Source organism: Rhinoderma darwinii, chromosome 8 (genome assembly GCF_050947455.1).
Source record: "Rhinoderma darwinii isolate aRhiDar2 chromosome 8, aRhiDar2.hap1, whole genome shotgun sequence".
In the NCBI taxonomy this organism is placed as follows: Eukaryota; Metazoa; Chordata; class Amphibia; order Anura; family Rhinodermatidae; genus Rhinoderma; species Rhinoderma darwinii.
In genome coordinates, this window is record NC_134694.1 from 24,638,774 (window position 1) to 24,658,901 (window position 20,128).

General features: G+C 41.8%; 1 protein-coding gene across 5 annotated transcripts in view; it reads left to right on the forward strand.

Annotated features, from left to right (window-relative positions):
• Nucleotides 1-424: 424 nt before the first annotated feature.
• DENND1A (DENN domain containing 1A) overlaps nt 425-20,128 on the forward strand; it is a 582,084-nt gene continuing 562,380 nt past the window's right edge. For 2 of the 5 annotated variants that reach the window (XM_075835510.1, XM_075835512.1), the window contains exon 1: nt 428-597. In XM_075835510.1, the coding sequence (XP_075691625.1) occupies nt 464-597 (134 nt within the window). In that variant the 5' untranslated portion in view covers nt 428-463. Of the gene's footprint in view, nt 598-20,128 lie in introns of all 5 variants that reach the window. The other 3 variants (XM_075835514.1, XM_075835511.1, XM_075835513.1) reach the window with 3 other exon arrangements.

Consider the following 20,128-nt stretch of genomic DNA (forward strand, 5'->3'; position numbering starts at 1 on the left):
TTCTTCCTCCCTGGGGAGACTTATGGTGTTCCATTACTATGTATGTAAATGACAGGCAGGCAGCTTTACGTCCTGCAGAAAAGCACTAGCCAGCCTCTCCCTAGACTGAAACGGTGGCTTACAATGATTGCATTTATCCCTACAGCAAATGTGCTGCACCATACTTCCGCCTGTACAAGTACCATCATCCGCCCTGCAACATATTGACGACCACCGCCCGTCCATCCATCAATAAGCCGTATCCGCAGCCGAACTTTATATTCTCCCTCTCGCACTCCCATTGGCTGGCAGTCGGATATGAGTTATCCTAACCCAAGTAAAGGGGTGTTTACAGGCCTGGTCACTCCCAGCCTGTGACAGGCCCTGTCCCCCTGCGCACTGCGCCATGGGCTGAGCCGGAGCCTGCTCGGCGCCCGTTGTACTCTGGGAACTGTAGTTTCGCCTATCTTTTGCTGTCAGGCTGATGGCGTGTACTAAACTACAACTCCCAGCAGCCCACGCGGCTGGTTCGCGGCTCGGTGACCATGGCGCTGTGTGTGTGAGTGAGGGAGAAGACCCCGGACACCGGACACCGGAGACAATGGGCTCCAGGGTGAAGTAAGTGTCCGGGGCGGGCTGAATTTATATTTGGTTGTTGTGTGGTAATGGTGCGGGGAGCAAGAGTCACACATGGCCGGTGTTCTACATACCTGTAGGCTGCTGTGTGTGTATGTTATCATGTTTATTCCCACATGTGTGTTTAGGCTTATTACTATAATATTGGCTTATCCTGGGTTTTGGTATTGGAGTAAGAACTTGCAGTGTGTGGTTCGTTACAGTGTCATGTTATTGACCAGTATGCCAATGACTTTTTGGCTTGTACTCTAGGAAACATGTATAAAATGATACACTTGGCTGTCGCTCGATTTGTCGCACTCTATAGAACCAGAGAAGTACGGGAAACAATTGTCGTATAAATGAATAGCGGGCATTTTTTGGACCGCTGACCGACCGCTCCAACGTGTTTTTAGTAAGGGACGGGGACAGTCATGTAATACAATCTATTAACACCATGACGGAGATTTATCAAAAGTAATGCAAAGGAAAAATAGAGCTATTGACCATAGCAACCAATCAGGTTGTAGCTTTAACTTTTTTAAAAGGCCTCTAAAAATAGGAGCTGTACTCTGATTGGTTGCTCTAGTTTTAATAAATATTTCCCTGTATTTTTAGGGCCAGGGCTATGCGGCGACTTTGGCTATGACACATCACATGGTCAAAGATCGCCGTGTGCCCCTGCGCGTATTGCACGTAAAGAAAATCAATGTGGCCACGTGGCAACCTGCTGGACTTCTCGCGGCTGTCTGGTGTAAGGGAAAATAAGTTTTTTGTTTTTTTTTCTTCTGAATATTGTATTTTATCTTTTGAATGTTTTATTTTTTTTTTTTTTTTTAGACCCAGTAGTGGACTTGGACATGCAATCTTTTGATCGCTTACATAATACACTACAGTATTCATGTCACGTGACGGAAAAGGTCCCTCCCTCTGTCTAACCTCTTAGATGCTGCAGTCAGGTTTGATCGCAGCATCTGAGGGGTTGATTGGCCGAATCAGAGTTCCCTGCTGTTGGAGCAGAGTATCAGCTGTAATACACCGCTCACACCCGTAGCGGACTGTGCACGCACAGCTCTTGTGCCTGCACCATCACTTAGTCGCACATTGATGAGAATTTGCTCTAATCTCGTAGCACCACATTGACTTTCATTACGTGCGATGCACGCAGGGGCTTATAGTGACCTTTGGCCATTCGACCTGTGTAGCCCTAACCGTACACTGTAAAACCGTACACGCAAATGACTGATGAAGGCAACAGTTACACGGGGAACTTCATGTCTCCGAAATGCCTCATAACAACCAGTCAGAGTACAGATTTTAGTTGCTAACCTGTGCTGCATGAAGTGTGGACTCTGATTGGTCGCTATGAGTGACAAGGACATATCACTCCTACAATTTTTATACGTGGGACCCATATTTTTTTGATTGAAAACCCGAGCTCCTGTCAACCCAGCGCTAAAAGGAAGTGCACAAGCATACGGTCTGTCGCAAACCCTCTCTGAAATGAGAAAGGCAGCTGAGCTGTTCCCTAACCCTCCGAGCCATAAAGTCCTGAAAGTTTTAGGGACCAGTGGCCCAATGACCCAACTGATATGTGTGAGCGTACGTACACATAATAGCGCTGAGCTGTACTGTGCGTTCTATGCTGTAAAATATAAAGTGTATTACGGCTTTATCACATGTCACGTGGTAGAAAATTGGGGGAATGTTATCAAAAGCAGTGGAGCTGTTACCCATAGCAACCTTTCAGGATTCTGCTTTCACTTTCCAAGAGCTTTCTGAAAAATCTGATTGGTCATCGTGAGAAACTGTTCCAGCTTTGAGAAATCTCCCCCAATGATTTGTTTCCTCCCTGGAGGAGTTGTCACATGTACATTGTATACCATAGATATACCCAGTGTACAGATGACTGCGAGAGTTGTCAGCGGACGTGTACATTTGACCTCCATAGGAAACGCCGCTCTTGGGTTGGTTGTCATGTAACTGTGGCCTTATCATTTTATTTATTGGGGTTTTATATTCTACGGCCATATTACATGTTATTGTTCTGTGTCCGCTAACTGTCAAATTCTATGACAATTTTTAAAGCCCATGTACACTCTTCTAAGATCATTTAAAAAAATAAATAAATCAATATTTTATGTGATTTTAAACTGACTTTTTTTATTATTGTTTTTTTTAATACTTTATAAGATACATCTGTATACATAGAAGTTATATCAGCTGTCTCTGACACAGAATCCAGGTAAAGGGGTTTTCTCGAGAGACATTTATGACATCTCCACAGGAGATGTCATAAATGTCAGATAGATGCGGTCCCACCTCTGGGCCCCCGGACCTATCTCCAAAACGGGGCCCCCTAAACCCCGTTCAGCCGCTCTGTGTTGCGGCTGAATGAGGTAAATTCCGACCATGAAAAAGGTTATATGGTCGTCCGTTACGTAAACAGCGTAACTCGCTGAGCTACTCTGTTTCCGTAAGTCTCATAGAACTTAATGGTAGTTATGGAAACAGCGTAGCTCGCATGCCACGCTGCTTCTGTAACTGCCATTCACTACTATTGGAGTTACGGAAGCAGCGTTTACGTAACTGACGATCATATAACCTTTTTCATGTTCAGAATTCACCTCATTCAGTCGCAACGCACAGCGGCTGAACGGGGTTTAGGGGGCCCCGTTTTGGAGATAGGTGCGGGGCCCAGAGGTGGGACCGCATCTATCTGACATTTATGACATCTCCTGTGGATATCCAAAAAATAAAGTATTTGAAGCAGCACAAATCCCGATATCAGGAGCGGTGACACGCTGTAAGATCAGACAAACCCAGTCTGATATAATGTAATCCTCAGAAAAAGCGTGGTTGAACAGCAGCACACGTCTCCCAAATTTCAATCAATATATTCTTTTAATGGTCAAAGATCCAGTAAAAAATGGCAACGTTTCGACCTGTGACAAGTGGAGGGTCTTTCTCAAGCCTGAGGTTTGACCAATAAAAGAATATATTGATTGAAATTTCTGAGACGTCTGCTGCTGTTCAACCATGCTTTTGCTGAGGATATCCTGTGGGTATGTCATCAATGTCTCTCGTGGGAAAACCCCCTTTCAGGCATCATGCTTACAACCGTTTTCGTTTTGTTAACCTCGAAACAACGGTCCTAGTGGCTTCCGTGTGCAGCGAGATGGACCACAAATACGGACAAAAATAGGACCTGTTCTATAATTTGCGGAACAGACACATGGATCCGCCACAAAAAAAACGGATTTGTGCGTGTCCTTATAGAAATGAATGGTTCAGTATGCTATGCGCATAAAAAACGGATAGAACACTGAAGAAAACAGCCGTGTGGAGGACAATCTTTCAGCCGAGCTGTCAGTTCACATGAACTGACGGACGCTGCTTTGACAGACTGATATCGATTCTGTGTATAAGGGATACATAGAAGCTGTATCTTAAAAAGTAAAAAAACAAAAAACAAACCTCAATTTAGAACTTTTTAAAATTACATAAAATATTGATTTATGAAAAAAAATAATTCTTCAAAGGTGAACATAGCCTTTAAATTCCCCTGCTTATTGGGTGAGTTCTGCTTGTGGTCATATTGTGTGTGTGTGTGTGTGTATATATATATATATGTGTGTGTATATGTATGTATATATATATATATATATATATATGTGTGTGTATTGACAGGTGTTATCACAATTTTACAAGTGAAGACCTGTGCTGACTGGATTCCCTTGATGATTGTCTTATTTCCTCACTGTACATTGTAACGTACTGCAGTGGCTGATGCTGTTTTTATGGAGGAACCTGAGTACATGTGGGTAGTAGACGTGGTTTCTGGTATGTAAGGCATCTGAAACCTGCAGGACACGTGACCTACAATTACTGAAATAATGGTTTTAGGTTAAGTTTACACTTGCAATTCTTTGCTTTGATTTTGATCTAAACTGTCGGTCATAATCCATTCTTTTTACAAAAAACATAATGCAAGAAAATTGTTCATCCCAGAAAAGTTAAAGCGACTGTCCAGTCTGAGGACCGTCTTATTGTGCCCGCTGTGCGGTATAGAAAGGAGTGTTGGGGCTATAAAAATAAAAACTTCTCACCTCTATTCCTTTCCCCACAGTTTCTTTTCTGGCATCAGAAGAGATGATCAGTCCTAAGAACAAGGGGGAATGGAAAAAACAGCAATTCTGCCTTTTTTTGGGGGTTCGTTTTTACAGCGTTGACTGCGGTATAAACATAGTTTTTTTGGTTTTTTTTTCTGTCGACCGAGCTTCATGAGGGCTGGTTTCTTGCGGCATTAGTGTTGGGAGAGGGGGAGAAAAAAAACAAACGCAATTCTGCCGTTTGTTTTTAAATGGTGTTTACCATGTGGGATAAATAATGTGTTCGTTTTATAGCAAGGGTTGTTGTGATTTATGGCGATACCAGTTATGTGTACTTTTTTTGAAATATTGTAATTTTTTTTATATAATAAAGCATTTTATAAGGGGGGAATAAGTGTTTTTCATTTTACAATTTTTTTCTGAACATTTTATTTATCTTTTTAATGTTTTTTAGAGCCACTGTGGGATATGCGATCTTTTGTTTGCTTACATTATACACCACAGTAATTCATGTATTGCAGTATATTATTGCCTTTCATTCTATAACTGACAGGCATCCTATTAGGCCTTGCCTCTGGCATGGCCTAATAGGTTACACACATGGCAGACCTGTGGGGCCCCTGGCTGATATGGCAACCTATCGGTGACAAAGAAAGTTCAGTCCCACTGTCTAACCTCTTAGATGCCGCAGTCAGGTTTGACCACATCAACTGAGGGGTTGATTGGACGAATCGGTGTTATCTCAAGCCTTTGTAGCCGTGTCAGTTGTAATACGGTGCAGGCACAGCTCCCTTGGCTTACAGTAATTTGCTCTAGCCACGTAGCACCAGCGCCATAAATGCCCGGCAGATGTCGCCAAGGGGTTAAAGATGTATGTGACAGATGGTGTACAGAGCGTACTCCATTACCGTAATGCTTTATTATTCTGAAGTGATTTTTTTCTTTACATAGGAGAAAACTTGCTACTATATGCAGTATACAATAAGGGCCTTAACCCCTTCTCGCTGTATATTATAGCCAGCACCCATTGCAAAAGGTGGGAGCACAGGTCCTGTGCCCGTGCCATAAAATATCTAAAGGTTTCTTACTTTGTATTTATGTTAGTAGGAAGACCTTTGTGCTATTCTATAATGATACTAAAGCTGGCTATACACATTAGATAAATATCTGCGGCTTTCAGATTGATTGACTGGAAATCTAAAGGCAATGGTGGTCGCCCAACCATCGCTAGAGGGAAACAAGGACATGTTAGATTTCATCATGCCATGCCATTCGGAGAGTGGCGAGCATAGGCAGAATTGTGAGGTGGATATATAAGCGTATTTTTTGCACCAGACTGTAAGTTATATTTCAGACTTCTCTGGTGGTCTAAGGTAGAAGAGGGATTAAGGGGGTTTTCCCCATAATTTACATTAATTACCTACCACTGGACCCCCACGATTATTAAAACGGGTCCTGGGTGCCTATTCCTTCACATTGCACAAGCGCAGTAAGGAGAAGTTTGAATGGAGCGGCAGCCAAGCATGTGCATTCCGCTCCCTCCTAAGTCTATGCTTATGCACCCCGGCTCCATTCAAGTTCTTCCTCCCTGCATGATCGCAGTGGGAATTGTGTGTGGGGGGGAACCCCTTTAATCCCTCCTCTACTTTATTTTAGACCACCAGAGAAGTCTTCGTATGAAATATAATTTATATTCTGGTGTGTTTTACAATGCTGAAAATACAACATATGCCTATATATCCACCTCACAATTCTGCCTCTGCTCACCACTGTCAGAATGGCATGGCATGAGCACATCCAACATGTCCAAACCTTGTTTTCCCTATTGACCTATGTCTAGGGGCAGTTGGGCTACCGCCATGGCCTTTAGTGTCCTAGTGAATCAATCAGAAGTCGCTGGGGTCTCTGACATTTATCCAATGTGTACAGCCAGTTTTAGTACCATTATACAACATTACAAAGTACGAAACCTCCATATCGAATATTTGGCTCATGTTTAGATGTAAGTTCAAGGTAACCCAAAAAGGGTTAATGTGGTAAGAATCCTAGTGAATCCTGTGTATAAATTATTCATGGGTATTTGCTGTAGTGCTGGCTGTTAGTTTCCGTCATCATTACCAGATGTAAAACTTGAAGACACATTTGTACATCAGGAAATCTGATCATCATAAAACGAGGGAAGTAACAGTTGTGGAATATGTTGTGTTGAATCCAGGGTGCCACACTATAAATATTCCCTCTATGTGTGGGCATAACCGACCTCACTTCTGAAACCTGTATCTTAAATTCAAGCTCACAAATGCCCTTGGGAAACCACATGTCGTGCACATTTATCTAGGGCTGTTTTAAGATTTTTTTTTTGCTTATATTACATTTCTTGAAGGAGTATTTGTTGTATATAAGAACAAAGTCGACAAATCCCAGGAGCCAAGTAGCCAATGCACCTAGAAGTTTAGGGTGTCTTTTTATTGATGTCTATAGTATGTATGTTCTCCTTGTCAGACCACGAAACAACGCAAATAGGCTCCTGGAGTGCTTTGACCGGCCCATAGTCTACAGTATTTTTGTTCAAAACTATCCTAGTAAATATAAAAGTTGTGGGTTTTTGCTGTCTTTCAGTAATATGCTCCAGCAATGCTGCGGAAAAGTGTAACAGGCTTTTTACCTCATTCTCAACTCATTTTAGAGCATAATATGCATGAAGGAGAGCAGATAACTGTACCAGAACAGTGCATGTTAATAATTGGAAATCTAAAACCATACGCACCCTCCAATAGTTTAGTGTAGATACAATATTAGATTACTAGGTCACATAATTTGAACTGGTTTAATGACCGGAATAGCGATGTCTCCTTGATTCCAGGGCATTTTTTTTCCCCCTGGACTCTCCTGTTGACAGAGATATGGCCCACTGTTGTATTGGCTCCCTCTATGCTGATTTGCTGTAATCAGCTGACAGGGCATGAACTACCCTCAAGCTGCCTCACTCTGATTGGTCAGCGTCGTAGGCAGGGGAGCTAGCTCCACCCCGTTGGCTAACTACAGCATAAACTGTGCCCCCTTACTATCATAGTGCCACTTAATATAATAACATTATACAGCGTGCCCTCTATCATAGAGCCATACACTGTGCCGTGCCTCCTGACTATCATAGTGCCACACACAGCACCCAATAGGTCCATATACTGAGTCCTGACTATCATAGTGACACTGAATTTAATTGAATTATACACTGTGCCCCCTGACTATCATAGTGCCACACACTGCACCCCTTAATATAATCGCACCAAACAATGTGCCTCTGAATATAATAGCTCACCCTAAAGAATAGTTCCACACGCTGCCACCCAAAGATAGTGCCACACATTGAAAATACAGCACCATACACACAGTGCCTCCTGAAGATAGTGCCACGTAGTTGATCTATACAAAAGTTGGTTTTCAAAGCGTTTTTGACACACATTTTTAAGTGTTTATTGAAGTGTCAATGGGAAAAGGAAAAAATCAACTTATAAAGCACGTCAAGAAGTGACTTGTCACTTTATTTTTATGAAGTGTTTTTTTTTTACGGGGCGTTTTTTAGTTCAGCAGCGTACAAATAGGACTTGTATGAACTACAAAACTTATTTCCCTTTGAAATCAATTGGAAGCTGTTTGCTAGCGTATTTCAATTGTAATACGAGTGTTTTACTCCCTGATATACTCCTGAAAATATGCCACGTGAACATGGCCTTAAATAATACATGGCACTACTTATGTATTACAGTGCATTATACCTGTCAGTATTCTGACAGGCAGTCTACTAGGTCCTCCCTCTGGCGGTGCCTAAGGCTGGGTTCACACGAGCATGTTACGTTCGTAATGGACGGAACGTATTTCGGCCGCAAGTCCCGTACCGAACACAGTGCAGGTAGCCGGGCTCCTAGCATCATAGTTATGTACGACGCTAGGAGTCCCTGCCTTTCCGTGGAACTACTGTCCCGTACTGAAAACATGATTACAGTACGGGACAGTATTTCTGCAGCAAGGCAAGGACTCCTAGCGTCGTACATAACTATGATGCTAGGAGCCCGGCTCCCTGCAGTGTGTTCGGTCCGGGACTTGCGGCCGAAATACGTTCCGTCCATTACGGACGTAACATGCTCGTGTGAACCCAGCCTTATAGGCTCTTGTCGATGGCAGACATGGGGGCACCCTGGAATCGCGTCGCCGGGGGACCGATAGGCTGACAGCCTTAGATGCTGTGATCGCTATTGACCGTGGCATCTCCGATTATACAGCCAGAATTTGGAGCGAACTGTGAGGACGACTGTGTACATTGATATCTTGGTGAAAAAGTGAAGCCAACTTCAGACCATTGCAAAGAAATATCACATGGTTGGATTTTTTGCAATGGTCGCAAGGTGGCTTGTGACTTTTTTTCGCATAGTGAAAGTTAACCCCTTCAGGACCCAGCTGGTTTTGGCCTTCAGGACACAGCCGATTTTGTTAAAATCGGACATGTGTTACTTTGTGGTCATAACATCGGAATGCTTTTACCTATTCAAGCGATTCTGAGATTGTTTTCTCGTGACATGTTGTACTTTATGTTAGTGAAAAAATGTGGTCGATAATTTCGGTATTTATTTCTGAAAAACACCACAATTTTGAAAAAATTAGCATTTTTCTAAATTTAAACATATCTGCTTGTAAAACAGATAGTAATACCACATAAAATAGTTACTACTTAACATCCCCCATATGTCTACTTTATGTTTACATTGTTTTTTGAACGTCGTTTTATTTTTCTAGGACGTTACAAGGCTTAGGCCTCGTGCACACTTCAGTGTTTTTCTTCAGGGTGCTAGCTGTTTTTCTGACGGCTAGCACCCTGATCCATTCATTTCAATGGGGCCATGCACACTTCAGTTTTTTTGACGGTCCCGTTGCTCCGTTCCGATCAAAAGTAGAGCATGTCCTACTTTGGTCCGAGATTCCGTGACCGTGAGGCCCATTCAATGGGGCCATCAAAAAAAACTGAAGGCACACGGAAGGCATCCGTGTGTGACAGAGCTGTTGCCTAGCAACGGCCAGGCGGGCAGAAGTACATTACAGATATATTACACTAATCGGCAGCCACTTCTCTATCCATCACTGATAGAGAGAAGAGGCTGCTGATAAAAATAAAATAAAAAGCAGTTCATACGTACCCCGGATGTTGTCTTGGTGACGAGTCCCTCTTCTTCCTCCAGTCCGACCTTTCTGTATGACGCGGCAGTCCATGTGGCCACTGTAGCCTGTGATTGGCTGCAGAGGCGGTCACGTGGGATGAAGCGTCATCCCTGGAGGCCGGCCTTCTGACGTCATCCAGACTTGCGTGGCCGCCACTACAGCTTGTGATTGGCTGCAGCGGTGACATGCAATGAAACGTCATCCCAGGAGGCCGGACAGGAGGAAAGTAAGTATGAACTGATTTTTTTATTTCATTAAAATTTTATTTTGCGAGCGCCGAGCATGGTCATTCTTCAGCGCTAGTCACTCTCCAGGGGGTTGGAAGAGTTACTGCCGATCAGTGCAGCCCATTAACTCTTTCAGCACCCTGTACAGTGACTAGCGCTGAACAACCATGCTCTTTCAGCACCCTGGACAGTACGATGCTCGGAAACGCAAACACAGAGTGCACACGGAAATCACACGGCCGCTAAAACGGGCACGCGGATCTGTCAAAAGCGGCCGTGAAAACGGTGATGGAAGTGTGCACGAGGTTAGAACTTTAGCAGAAATTTCTCATTTTAAATAAAATTTAAAATGCCCATTTTTTCAGGGACCAGTTCAGTTCTGAGGTGGCTTTGAGGGCCTTATATATTCGAAAATCCCCATAAATCATCCAATTTTGAAAACTGCACCCCTCAAGCTATTCGAATCAGCATTCACAAAGTGTTTTAACCCTTTAGGCGTTTCACAGGAATTAAAGAAAAGTAGAGGTGAAATTTACAAATTTAATTTTTTTGCCGAAATTCCTTTCTAATAAAAAATTTTTTGTAACACAGAAGGTTTTACCCGAGAAATGCAACTCTAGATTTTATTGCCCAGATTCTACCGTTTTTAGAAATATCCCACATGTGGCCCTAGTGCGCTAATGGACTGAAACACAGGCCTCAGAAGCAAAGAAGCACCCAGTGGATTTTGGGCCTCCTTTTTTTTAGAATATATTTTAGGCACCTTGTCAGGTTCGAAGAGGTCTTGTGGTGCCAAAACAGTGGAAACACCCCAAAAGTGACCCCATTTTGGAAACTACACCTCTCAAGGAATTTATCTAGGGGTATAGTTAGCATTTTGACCACACAAGTTTTACGCTAAATATATTGGAATTAGTCTGTAAAAATAAAAATCTGAAAAAACCTGATGTTTTTAATATTTACAAGGAATAACGAAGAAAATGCACCCCAACATTTGTAAAGCAATGTCTCCCGATTACGGCAATACCCCATATGTGGTGATAAACTGCTGATTGGACCCACAGCAGGGCTCAGAAGGGAAGGGGCACCATTTGGATTTTGGAGCACGGATTTTGCTGGATTGGTTTTCGGTGCCATGTCGCGTTTGCAACGCCCTGGAGGGACAAAAACAGTGGAGACACCCCAAAAGTGACCCCATTTGGGAAACTAGACCCCTCAAGGAATTTTTCTAGGGGTATAGTGAGCATTTAGACCCCACGGGTATTTTGCAGAATTTATTAGATTTAGGCCGCGAAAATGAATATCACAATTTTCTTCCAATAAAATGTTGAATTTTCACAAGGGATAAAGGAGAAAAAAAACAAACAATTTTTGTAAAGCAATTTTTCCCGAGTACGGAAATACCCCACATGGGGTCATACATTTTTTTTCATTAGAAATGAATTAACCCTTTCAGGACTGATCCATTTTTTGCTTTCTTATTTTCGTTTTTCACTCCCCACGTTCTTAGACCCATAACTTCTTTTTCCATCAATAGAGCGGTGTGAGGGCTTATTTCTTGCGGTAAGAGTTGTAGTTTCTATTGACACCATTTAATGTGCCATAAAATGTACTGGGAAACTGAAAAAAAAATCTTTGTGGGCTGATATAGGAAAAAAATCTGATTCCACTTTTTGGGGTTTTCGTTTTTACAGCTTTCGCCGTGCGGTAAAGCCGAAAACGTTACTTTATTCTGCGGCTCAATACAATTACGGTGATACCAAATTTATATAGTTTTTTTTTTATACTATACTACTTTTACAAAGAAAAATCGAATTGTTAAAATAAAAATAGTTTTGTTTCACCATATTCCGAGAGCCGTAACTTCTTTATTTTTCGGTTGATTGAGCAGTGGGAGGTCTTATTTTGTGCGAGACGAGTTGTTGTTTTTATTGGTACCATTTTTTGGTACATAAAAAGTGATCCAAAAGTTGTATTTAATTTTTTTTTGAGAGCTAAAGTGACGAAAAAAACTGTGATTTTGGCGGTTTAAATTATTTACGTTTTTTACGGTGTTCACCGTGCAAGTTAAATAATGGTATATTGTAATAGTTTGGCCTTTTACGGACGTAGCGATACCAATTGGCTTCTGTACATGGCAACCCAGAGGTCATTGTCTGGCCTCCGATTGCCACGACAAGCATCGGCAGCCCTCACAATCACTTTGTGGGGGCTGCCGATTTGCTTCAAACTCCTTAAATGCGGCGAAGGCAATCTGTCGCCGCATTTATGGGGTTAATTGCCTAAATCAGGTCGTAATTACAGGCACGGTCATGTGCATGGAGCCTAAGTACCGTAAATTATTTGCAAACGTTTTTCTCTGTTGGCTTATGCATGTAAAAAAAACCTGTAGACATGTTTTTTTCCATGCAGTGCGGCAGTTTTCCTGCATTCATATTTTTCAACAAGCCATATCTGCTTCAAAAACTGCATGGATTTGTGTTTTTGCAGTGCAGTAAGGCTAAGTTTACATGTAGCATAGTTACTGCGTATTTTTGGTAAGGATTTGCAGATGAAAAATCTGCAGCGTATTAAAGTAGCAGCAAAGTGGATGAGATTTAAAAAATCCACGTTCTGCAGAACATTTCCGTCCAGAAATTGACCTACTGTGCATGTCAATTTATTCTGTGGAATGGTTGTAGAAAGCAAGTGTTGCGATTATCACTGCGGAAAAGCTGCAAATTCATAGTAAAGGTCACAAATCGAGAGAAAAAAACAAAACTTATTTCCACTTTAAAATAAAAAAAATAGTTCATACCCCCTGCCCTGGCATACCCATAGTGATGCCTCACTGCTCCCCCATCTGGTCTCAGTGCTTTCGACCTCCTGGGATGATGTTACATCCCACATGACCGCTGCAGCCAATCAAAGTCTGCAATGGTCGCATGGGAGAAAACGTCATCCCAGGAGGGCCTGCACCACACATACCAGCCCCGGAAGGAGTGACGAATCGCTATGAGAGACCAAGGAGAGGTGAGGATAGACATTTTTTTCCTCTCATCGGGTGTCCGCATCATCAAATCTGGCTGAAAGTCTGCACCAAATCAAACCCTGTGATGTGGACTTTTGGCCAGACTTCCGTACGGTATCTGGGTCGGATTTGCGGCAGAGTTTTGGCAGCAAATCCAACCCATGTGACTATACCTAAAAGGTGCTGCTTCCTGTCACATTAATACGAGTATGTGTGAATATACACTACCGTTCAAAAGTTTGGGGTCACCCAGACAATTTTGTGTTTTCCATGAAAACTCACACTTATATTTATCAAATGAGTTGCAAAATGACTAGAAAATATAGTCAAGACATTGACAAGGTTAGAAATAATGATTTTTATTTGAAATAATAATTTTCTCCTTCAAACTTTGCTTTCGTCAAAGAATGCTCCATTTGCAGCAATTACAGCATTGCAGACCTTTGGCATTCTAGCTGTTAATTTGCTGAGGTAATCGGGAGAAATTTCACCCCATGCTTCCAGAAGGCCCTCCCACGAGTTGGATTGGCTTGATGGGCACTTCTTGCGTACCATACGGTCAAGCTGCTCCCACAACAGCTCTATGGGGTTGAGATCTGGTGACTGCGCTGGCCACTCCATTTCAGATAGAATACCAGCTGCCTGCTTCTTCCCTAAATATATCTTGCATAATTTGGAGGTGTGCTTTGGGTCATTGTCCTGTTGTAGGATGAAATTGGCTCCAATCAAGCGCTGTCCACAGGGTATGGCATGGCGTTGCAAAATGGAGTGATAGCCTTCCTTATTCAAAATCCCTTTTACCTTGTACAAATCTCCCACTTTACCAGCACCAAAGCAACCCAAGACCATCACATTACCTCCACCATGCTTGACAGATGGCGTCAGACCTCTTCCAGCATCTTTTCAGTTGTTCTGCGTCTCACAAATGTTCTTCTGTGTGATCCAAACACCTCAAACTTCGATTCGTCTGTCCATAACACTTTTTTCCAATCTTCCTCTGTCCAATGTCTGTGTGCTTTTGCCCATATTAATCTTTTCCTTTTATTAGCCAGTCTCAGATATGGCTTTTTCTTTGCCACTCTGCCCTGAAGTCCAGCATCCCGGAGTCGCCTCTTCACTGTAGACGTTGACACTGGCGTTTTGCGGGTACTATTTAATGAAGCTGTCAGTTGAGGACCTGTGAGGCGTCTATTTCTATTTAACTAGAAACTCTAATGTACTTGTCTTGTTGCTCAGTTGTGCAGCGGGGCATCCCACTTCTCTTTCTACTCTGGTTAGAGCCTGTTTGTGCTGTCCTCTGAAGGGAGTAGTACACACCGTTGTAGGAAGTCTTCAGTTTCTTGGCAATTTCTCGCATGGAATAGCCTTCATTTCTAAGAACAAGTATAGACTGTCGAATTTCACATGAAAGCTCTCTTTTTCTAGCCATTTTGAGAGTTTACTCGAACCCACAAATGTAATGCTCCAGATTCTCAACTAGCTCAAAGGAAGGTCAGTTTTATAGCTCCTCTAAACAGCAAAACTGTTTACAGCGGTGCTAACATAATTGCACAAGGGTTTTCAAGTGTTTTCTAATCATCCATTAGCCTTCTAACACAGTTAGCAAACACAATGTACCATTAGAACACTGGAGTGATGGTTGCTGGAAATGGGCCCCTATACACCTATGTAGATATTGCATTAAAAACCAGACGTTTGCTGCTAGAATAGTCATTTAGCACATTAACAATGTATAGAGTGTATTTCTGATTAATTTAATGTTATCTTCATTGAAAAAAAACTGTGCTTTTCTTTCAAAAATAAGGAAATTTCTAAGTGACCCTAAACTTTTGAACGGTAGTGTACCTTAAGGACTTGTTCACATAAGCGCAGTAAGTTATTTTCTGTGTTCATTTTTTCTTTTTTTAAATGAATAAAAATGGGGCTGGGTCCCAGCAGGAGGGAGAAAGGTTTTCCTTCTTCTGCTGCGATCCTCTTTGACGGAATGACTTGTGTCATATATATTTTATGAAGGCTGGCCTGGTTACACAAATTACTGCAGGACAAACTTCAGCAATCTAGCGCTGTAACAGCATTCCTGCTGAAAGCCGCTGTGACAGCCACAATTATGCCTTTCCTTTCATTTTGGTATAGTTCACATCTTTGTCCGTCATAGGAACAGAACAACGAAAGACGGGAACAGCCAGATCCGTCGCATGACGGAAACAAACACCCGTCAAAACCCGTCTGCGCTATTGATTCCGTAAAAAACGACGGAACACTGTCACAATGGTGACAAACAGAAACTTTTAGCAATGTTTCCGTCACCATTGATATCAATGGTGAGGGAAATGGAAGCTTAGGTTTGCGTTTGCCTTTCCTTTGAGGGGTTAACCCGACGCAAACCTCAGACGGTACCCCTCAATGGAAGGGCAACGCTGATGTGAATACAGCCTTATCTGAAATAAATGAGACTGAATATAACATAAACAAAGATGTAACCTACAAAGTCCATAAAAGAATAGTAGCAAAGTGTGTACTTTTCTGCGGACAAGCTAGGTCTAGGCTGGCTATGAATCATCTGGTCTCTTTCACATAAACGTATTTGTAAATTTGTTGATGATTTTGCGTCACTATTGCATCAGTATAACGGTGCACTCACACGTAGCGTACTTGCATTGTATTTTGCACAGCGTACAAATATGTTTCAAAAATTACAATGTGAGCCTATGGGAAACAATGTTTGCTGTGCAGACCGATTTCTCTGGTTCTTGTGTTGCAGAATATTTTTCCCACAGGCTTATATTGGAAAGTTTTCTGCAGTGTAAAAATGCACATGCAAGTATGCCACTTGTGAACCTTACAGATCCTTACAGATCCATAATATTTTTTTTTTATTATTTTTTTTAAATATACTGAGTTTTTTCTCATATAAAATATAAATCATTGCCTCTCTACCCCTCCTCCTGTCCCAGTCTGCAACCATCCCCATTTAGGCCAAATTCACATGAGCGAGTGCAAACTTGGACGTGATAAACAGACTTTTTCATGACCGAGTTGCACCCGTCCGGGTCCCGTTTTTACGGATCCCCATAAACTTGAGTCAATCGAGGGATCTGTGAAAATGGAAGAAAATAGGATATGTTCTATCTTTCAACGCACCTGTTCAAACAACGGCCATGTGAACGGCCCCATTGAAATACATCAGTCCATGTGACGGCCGTCGTTTTAACGGACGTATTCTATGGATGTCTGAATTCAGCCTTAATCATTTTTTTGTATCTTTTCGGCGGAAAATTTTCTTCTCCAGATTCGGTACCAACTTATCTTCCTCTTTAAACTATTTCAGGCTTTCAGAACTTTATTTCTATTACCCACTGCATGTATAGGAGATGTTTTCATTTGTTTTTAACTTGAACAATGGAGGGAAAGTGTGTGAAGATCCATTCGGTAAGTATAACTTTCTTAGTGGCCACTAAGTATTGTAAGATGTTTTGGATCCTTTGGGCCTATCGCCCCTTTCTCTCCAAGGTAATATCCCTACCTAGGATATATTCCAGGTATCGATAGACACTTTTCCATATTCTACGAATAGCTGGGCATCTCCATAAGTAGTTTATTAAATCTTAATATTTTCTGCACTTCGGGAATTCCTATTTGAAGTTTAGAATATACTTTTTCATTGTGATGTTAAATCCCTCCTCTGCATTTTTCACCATAGTTCTGACGAGAGAGTTTTTTTTGTACTTGTACCCAGGCAAATAAGACTGATTTCCACCTCCTCTGTCGAGCGGCACTCGTTAAAATCTCCATGCCACTTCTCTTCCACCCTACCTCCGAATAAACTGCTGTTCTGCTTAATTTTTATATATTTGATATAGGAAATAGATGGGCTCCCTTGATGCACTTTTACCATTGCCCCAAAATCAATTATGTCTGGATCTCGCTCCTTTCTTAGGCCCCATGCACACGACCGTAAAAAAATCTCCGTAATTGCGGACCGTAATATGGTCCGCAATTACGGACCCACTCGGTTCTATTGGCCGCGGACACCTTTCCATATCGCTACGGATAGGTGTCCGTGCCGTAGAACTGTACCGCAAAAGATAGAACATGTTCTAACTTTTGTGTTTTACGGGCCGTGCTCCCGTACTTTGTATGGAAGAACGGGCCGAAAATGCAGGCGGTTGGCCGTGATTATGGGCATGGCCATGTGCATGAGGCCTAAGCTTATCAGTTATCTGAATATAATAAGAAATTTGCCTTTATCAAGATTGTATTCCTCCTTAACTTTCATAAAAGTTTTGATTCTGACCCACTAGTTGTCTATCAGATCCTCTATTGTTGTTAATCCTAAACATTCTTTTACCTCTTCCCGCACCATGGCGTACATTTAAGTCATTGGCGGTTGGGCCTTCGTGCACTACCTTATATTTATAGCACCGCAATGGCTCAGAAGTTGAGCCTGCGCTATCAGCAGGTGTCAGCTGTTGAATACAGCTGACACCCGGACGCAATGGCCGAGATTGGAACCATCTCCAATCCTGGTCGTTTAACTCCTTACATGCCACAGTCAATAGTGACCACGGCAGCTTAGTGGTTGACAGTGAGGGGCTCACTCTGCACCCAATCAGCCATCCCATAGTAGGGCTAAAAAAAATAATTTAGGATAAATAAATAAAAGCTCCTAGTAATAAAGAAAAAAAAAATCGCCTTTTTTTTTTTTCCTGTTCAAGTCCTTTATTATTGGAAAAAAATTAAAACTAAACATAATTGGAATTATCGCATTCGTATGGACTTGAACTGTAAAAATATTACCTTATTTATGCCACACGGTAAACGGCGGGAAACACAGTAAATACAACACTATGGCAAAATTTCAAAAAGTCTTATGTACCCCAAAATGGTACCCATAAAAATTACAGCTTGGCCCACAAAAACCCTCACACAGCTCCATCATCGGAAAAAAGTTAAAAGTTATGGCTCTCAGAATATGGCGACACCCAAAACATTCTTTTGTAGCGTAAAAGTAGTAAAGCATAAAAATCCACAAGGTGCTCCTTCGTTTCTGAGGCATGTGTTTGAGTAGGACACTAGGGCCACGTATGAGATATTTCTGAAAACGGCAGAATCTGGGTAATAAATATTAAGTTGTGTTTTTCTGTTAACATCTGCTATGTTACTGAAATAAATGCCTAAAATCGAATATCTGCAGGAAAATGTAAATTTTCAAATTTCACCTCCACTCTGCTTTTATTCCTGTGAAATATCTAAAGGGTGAACAAACTTTCCTAAATGCTGTTTTGAATATGTCGAGGGGTCTATTTTTTAAATGGGATGGATTTTGAGGGTGTTCTAATATGTAGGCCTCCAGAGTTACTACAAAACTAAATTGGTGCCTAAAACAATGTTTTGCAAATTTCGTTTACAATTGTAAAAACTGCTAGTAAACCGAAGCCTAACTTGCTAAAATAATGTAATGAAATTAAAAAAAATTATGCCCACATAAAGAAGACTTACGAAACCTTATTGAGCTACCTTTTTGCCTTTGTTCACACTGTGCAGATTTGTTGCAGAGTTTGCGTGCACCAGTTTTCCACTGTAGAAATGTTACAAAAGGGCCCAAAAGTCACAATTTGCGGTGCCTTTTTGTGCTACCCTCGCCACATTTATGGAGAGGGAGTGGCTTCAGGAAAAGAGGTGTTGCTACTGTATCCCTACAAATGCATTATAATTTAACAAACTGGCATAAATTATAGTGGAAATCTGCATAGATTTTACTCTATGGGGCGTAGCAAGGTAGAGACCAGTGCTGAGCCCCTAACTTGCCCCGCCAATCAGAAAAACCCCGGCCCACCCATTAGACAGATAAAATAATTTAAACAAAATAAATATATATATATATATATATATATATATATATATATATATATATATATATACACACACACACGCACCTCACCGCTACTCTTCTCTTTTCTCCTCTGGCTCCCTCATCACTCCAGCGTGGCTCATACAACGTAATGATGTAGGGCAGCGTTTACACGAGGAGATGTGCTGCCGATTAGCAACCATTCTTTTGGCCGCATAAAAGATGCGACCAGCTGATTGTTTACACAGGGCAGTAATCGGCAACAAATTCGTATGAACGCTCGTTTACCCTATCATTGCCCAGAGTAAAAGGGTCTATAGTGTCCTTTTAACCCAATTTCTATTACCCCTATCTCTGATAAGTTCAAAGTATTCTGCTATCTTCAAGAATTCCGATTTGTTTACTTAAAGATGAAATTTCTTCCTGAGTATTTTCGAAGTAGCCCTAGTCTCGCGGAGAAGTAGTAAGCTTTTACCCAGGGAGGGCAAATTGGCGTTCTTTTTATGTACAAATGCATTTAGGGTATGTTCACACGGAGTGTTTTCAGCCGTTTTTCGGGCTGTAAACGTACCGAAAAACGGCTGAAAAATCGGAAGCAGAACGCCTACAAACATCTGCCCATTGATTTCAATGGGAAATACGGCGTTCTGTTTTGACGGGGTGTTTTTTACGCGGCCGTTTTTCAAAATGTGTGTGCGTGCTCAAAGGGAGAAGACTGGGGAGGCTACTTAGATAATTCCCTTAGAGGTGTCCCCAAGTCAAGGGAATTAGCCAAGTAGCCCAGAGGGTCCACAACCCGCTGGTAGTATCACATCTAAAATTGAAAACGGAGCCAAATAATCAATTGAGTCCCAATTACTCTGCCCAGAATGCATCAGTAGTGAAAGGGACAGTATTTAACAAATAAAAGTGTGATAGAAAATGGACATTGTTCCACTGTACTCAAATACAGATTGAAATCATTTTGGCAGAGTTTATGTTAAAAAAAAACCCACCAAAACGTGTTTGGAGACTCTGAAGACACACTTCACAAACAAGACCAGCCCAAGTTTGCAAGTATTTAGGCATCTCCCTAGGATTCTACAGCCCCAGGTCTCTCCGTTTAACAACGGCTAGTAGAAAT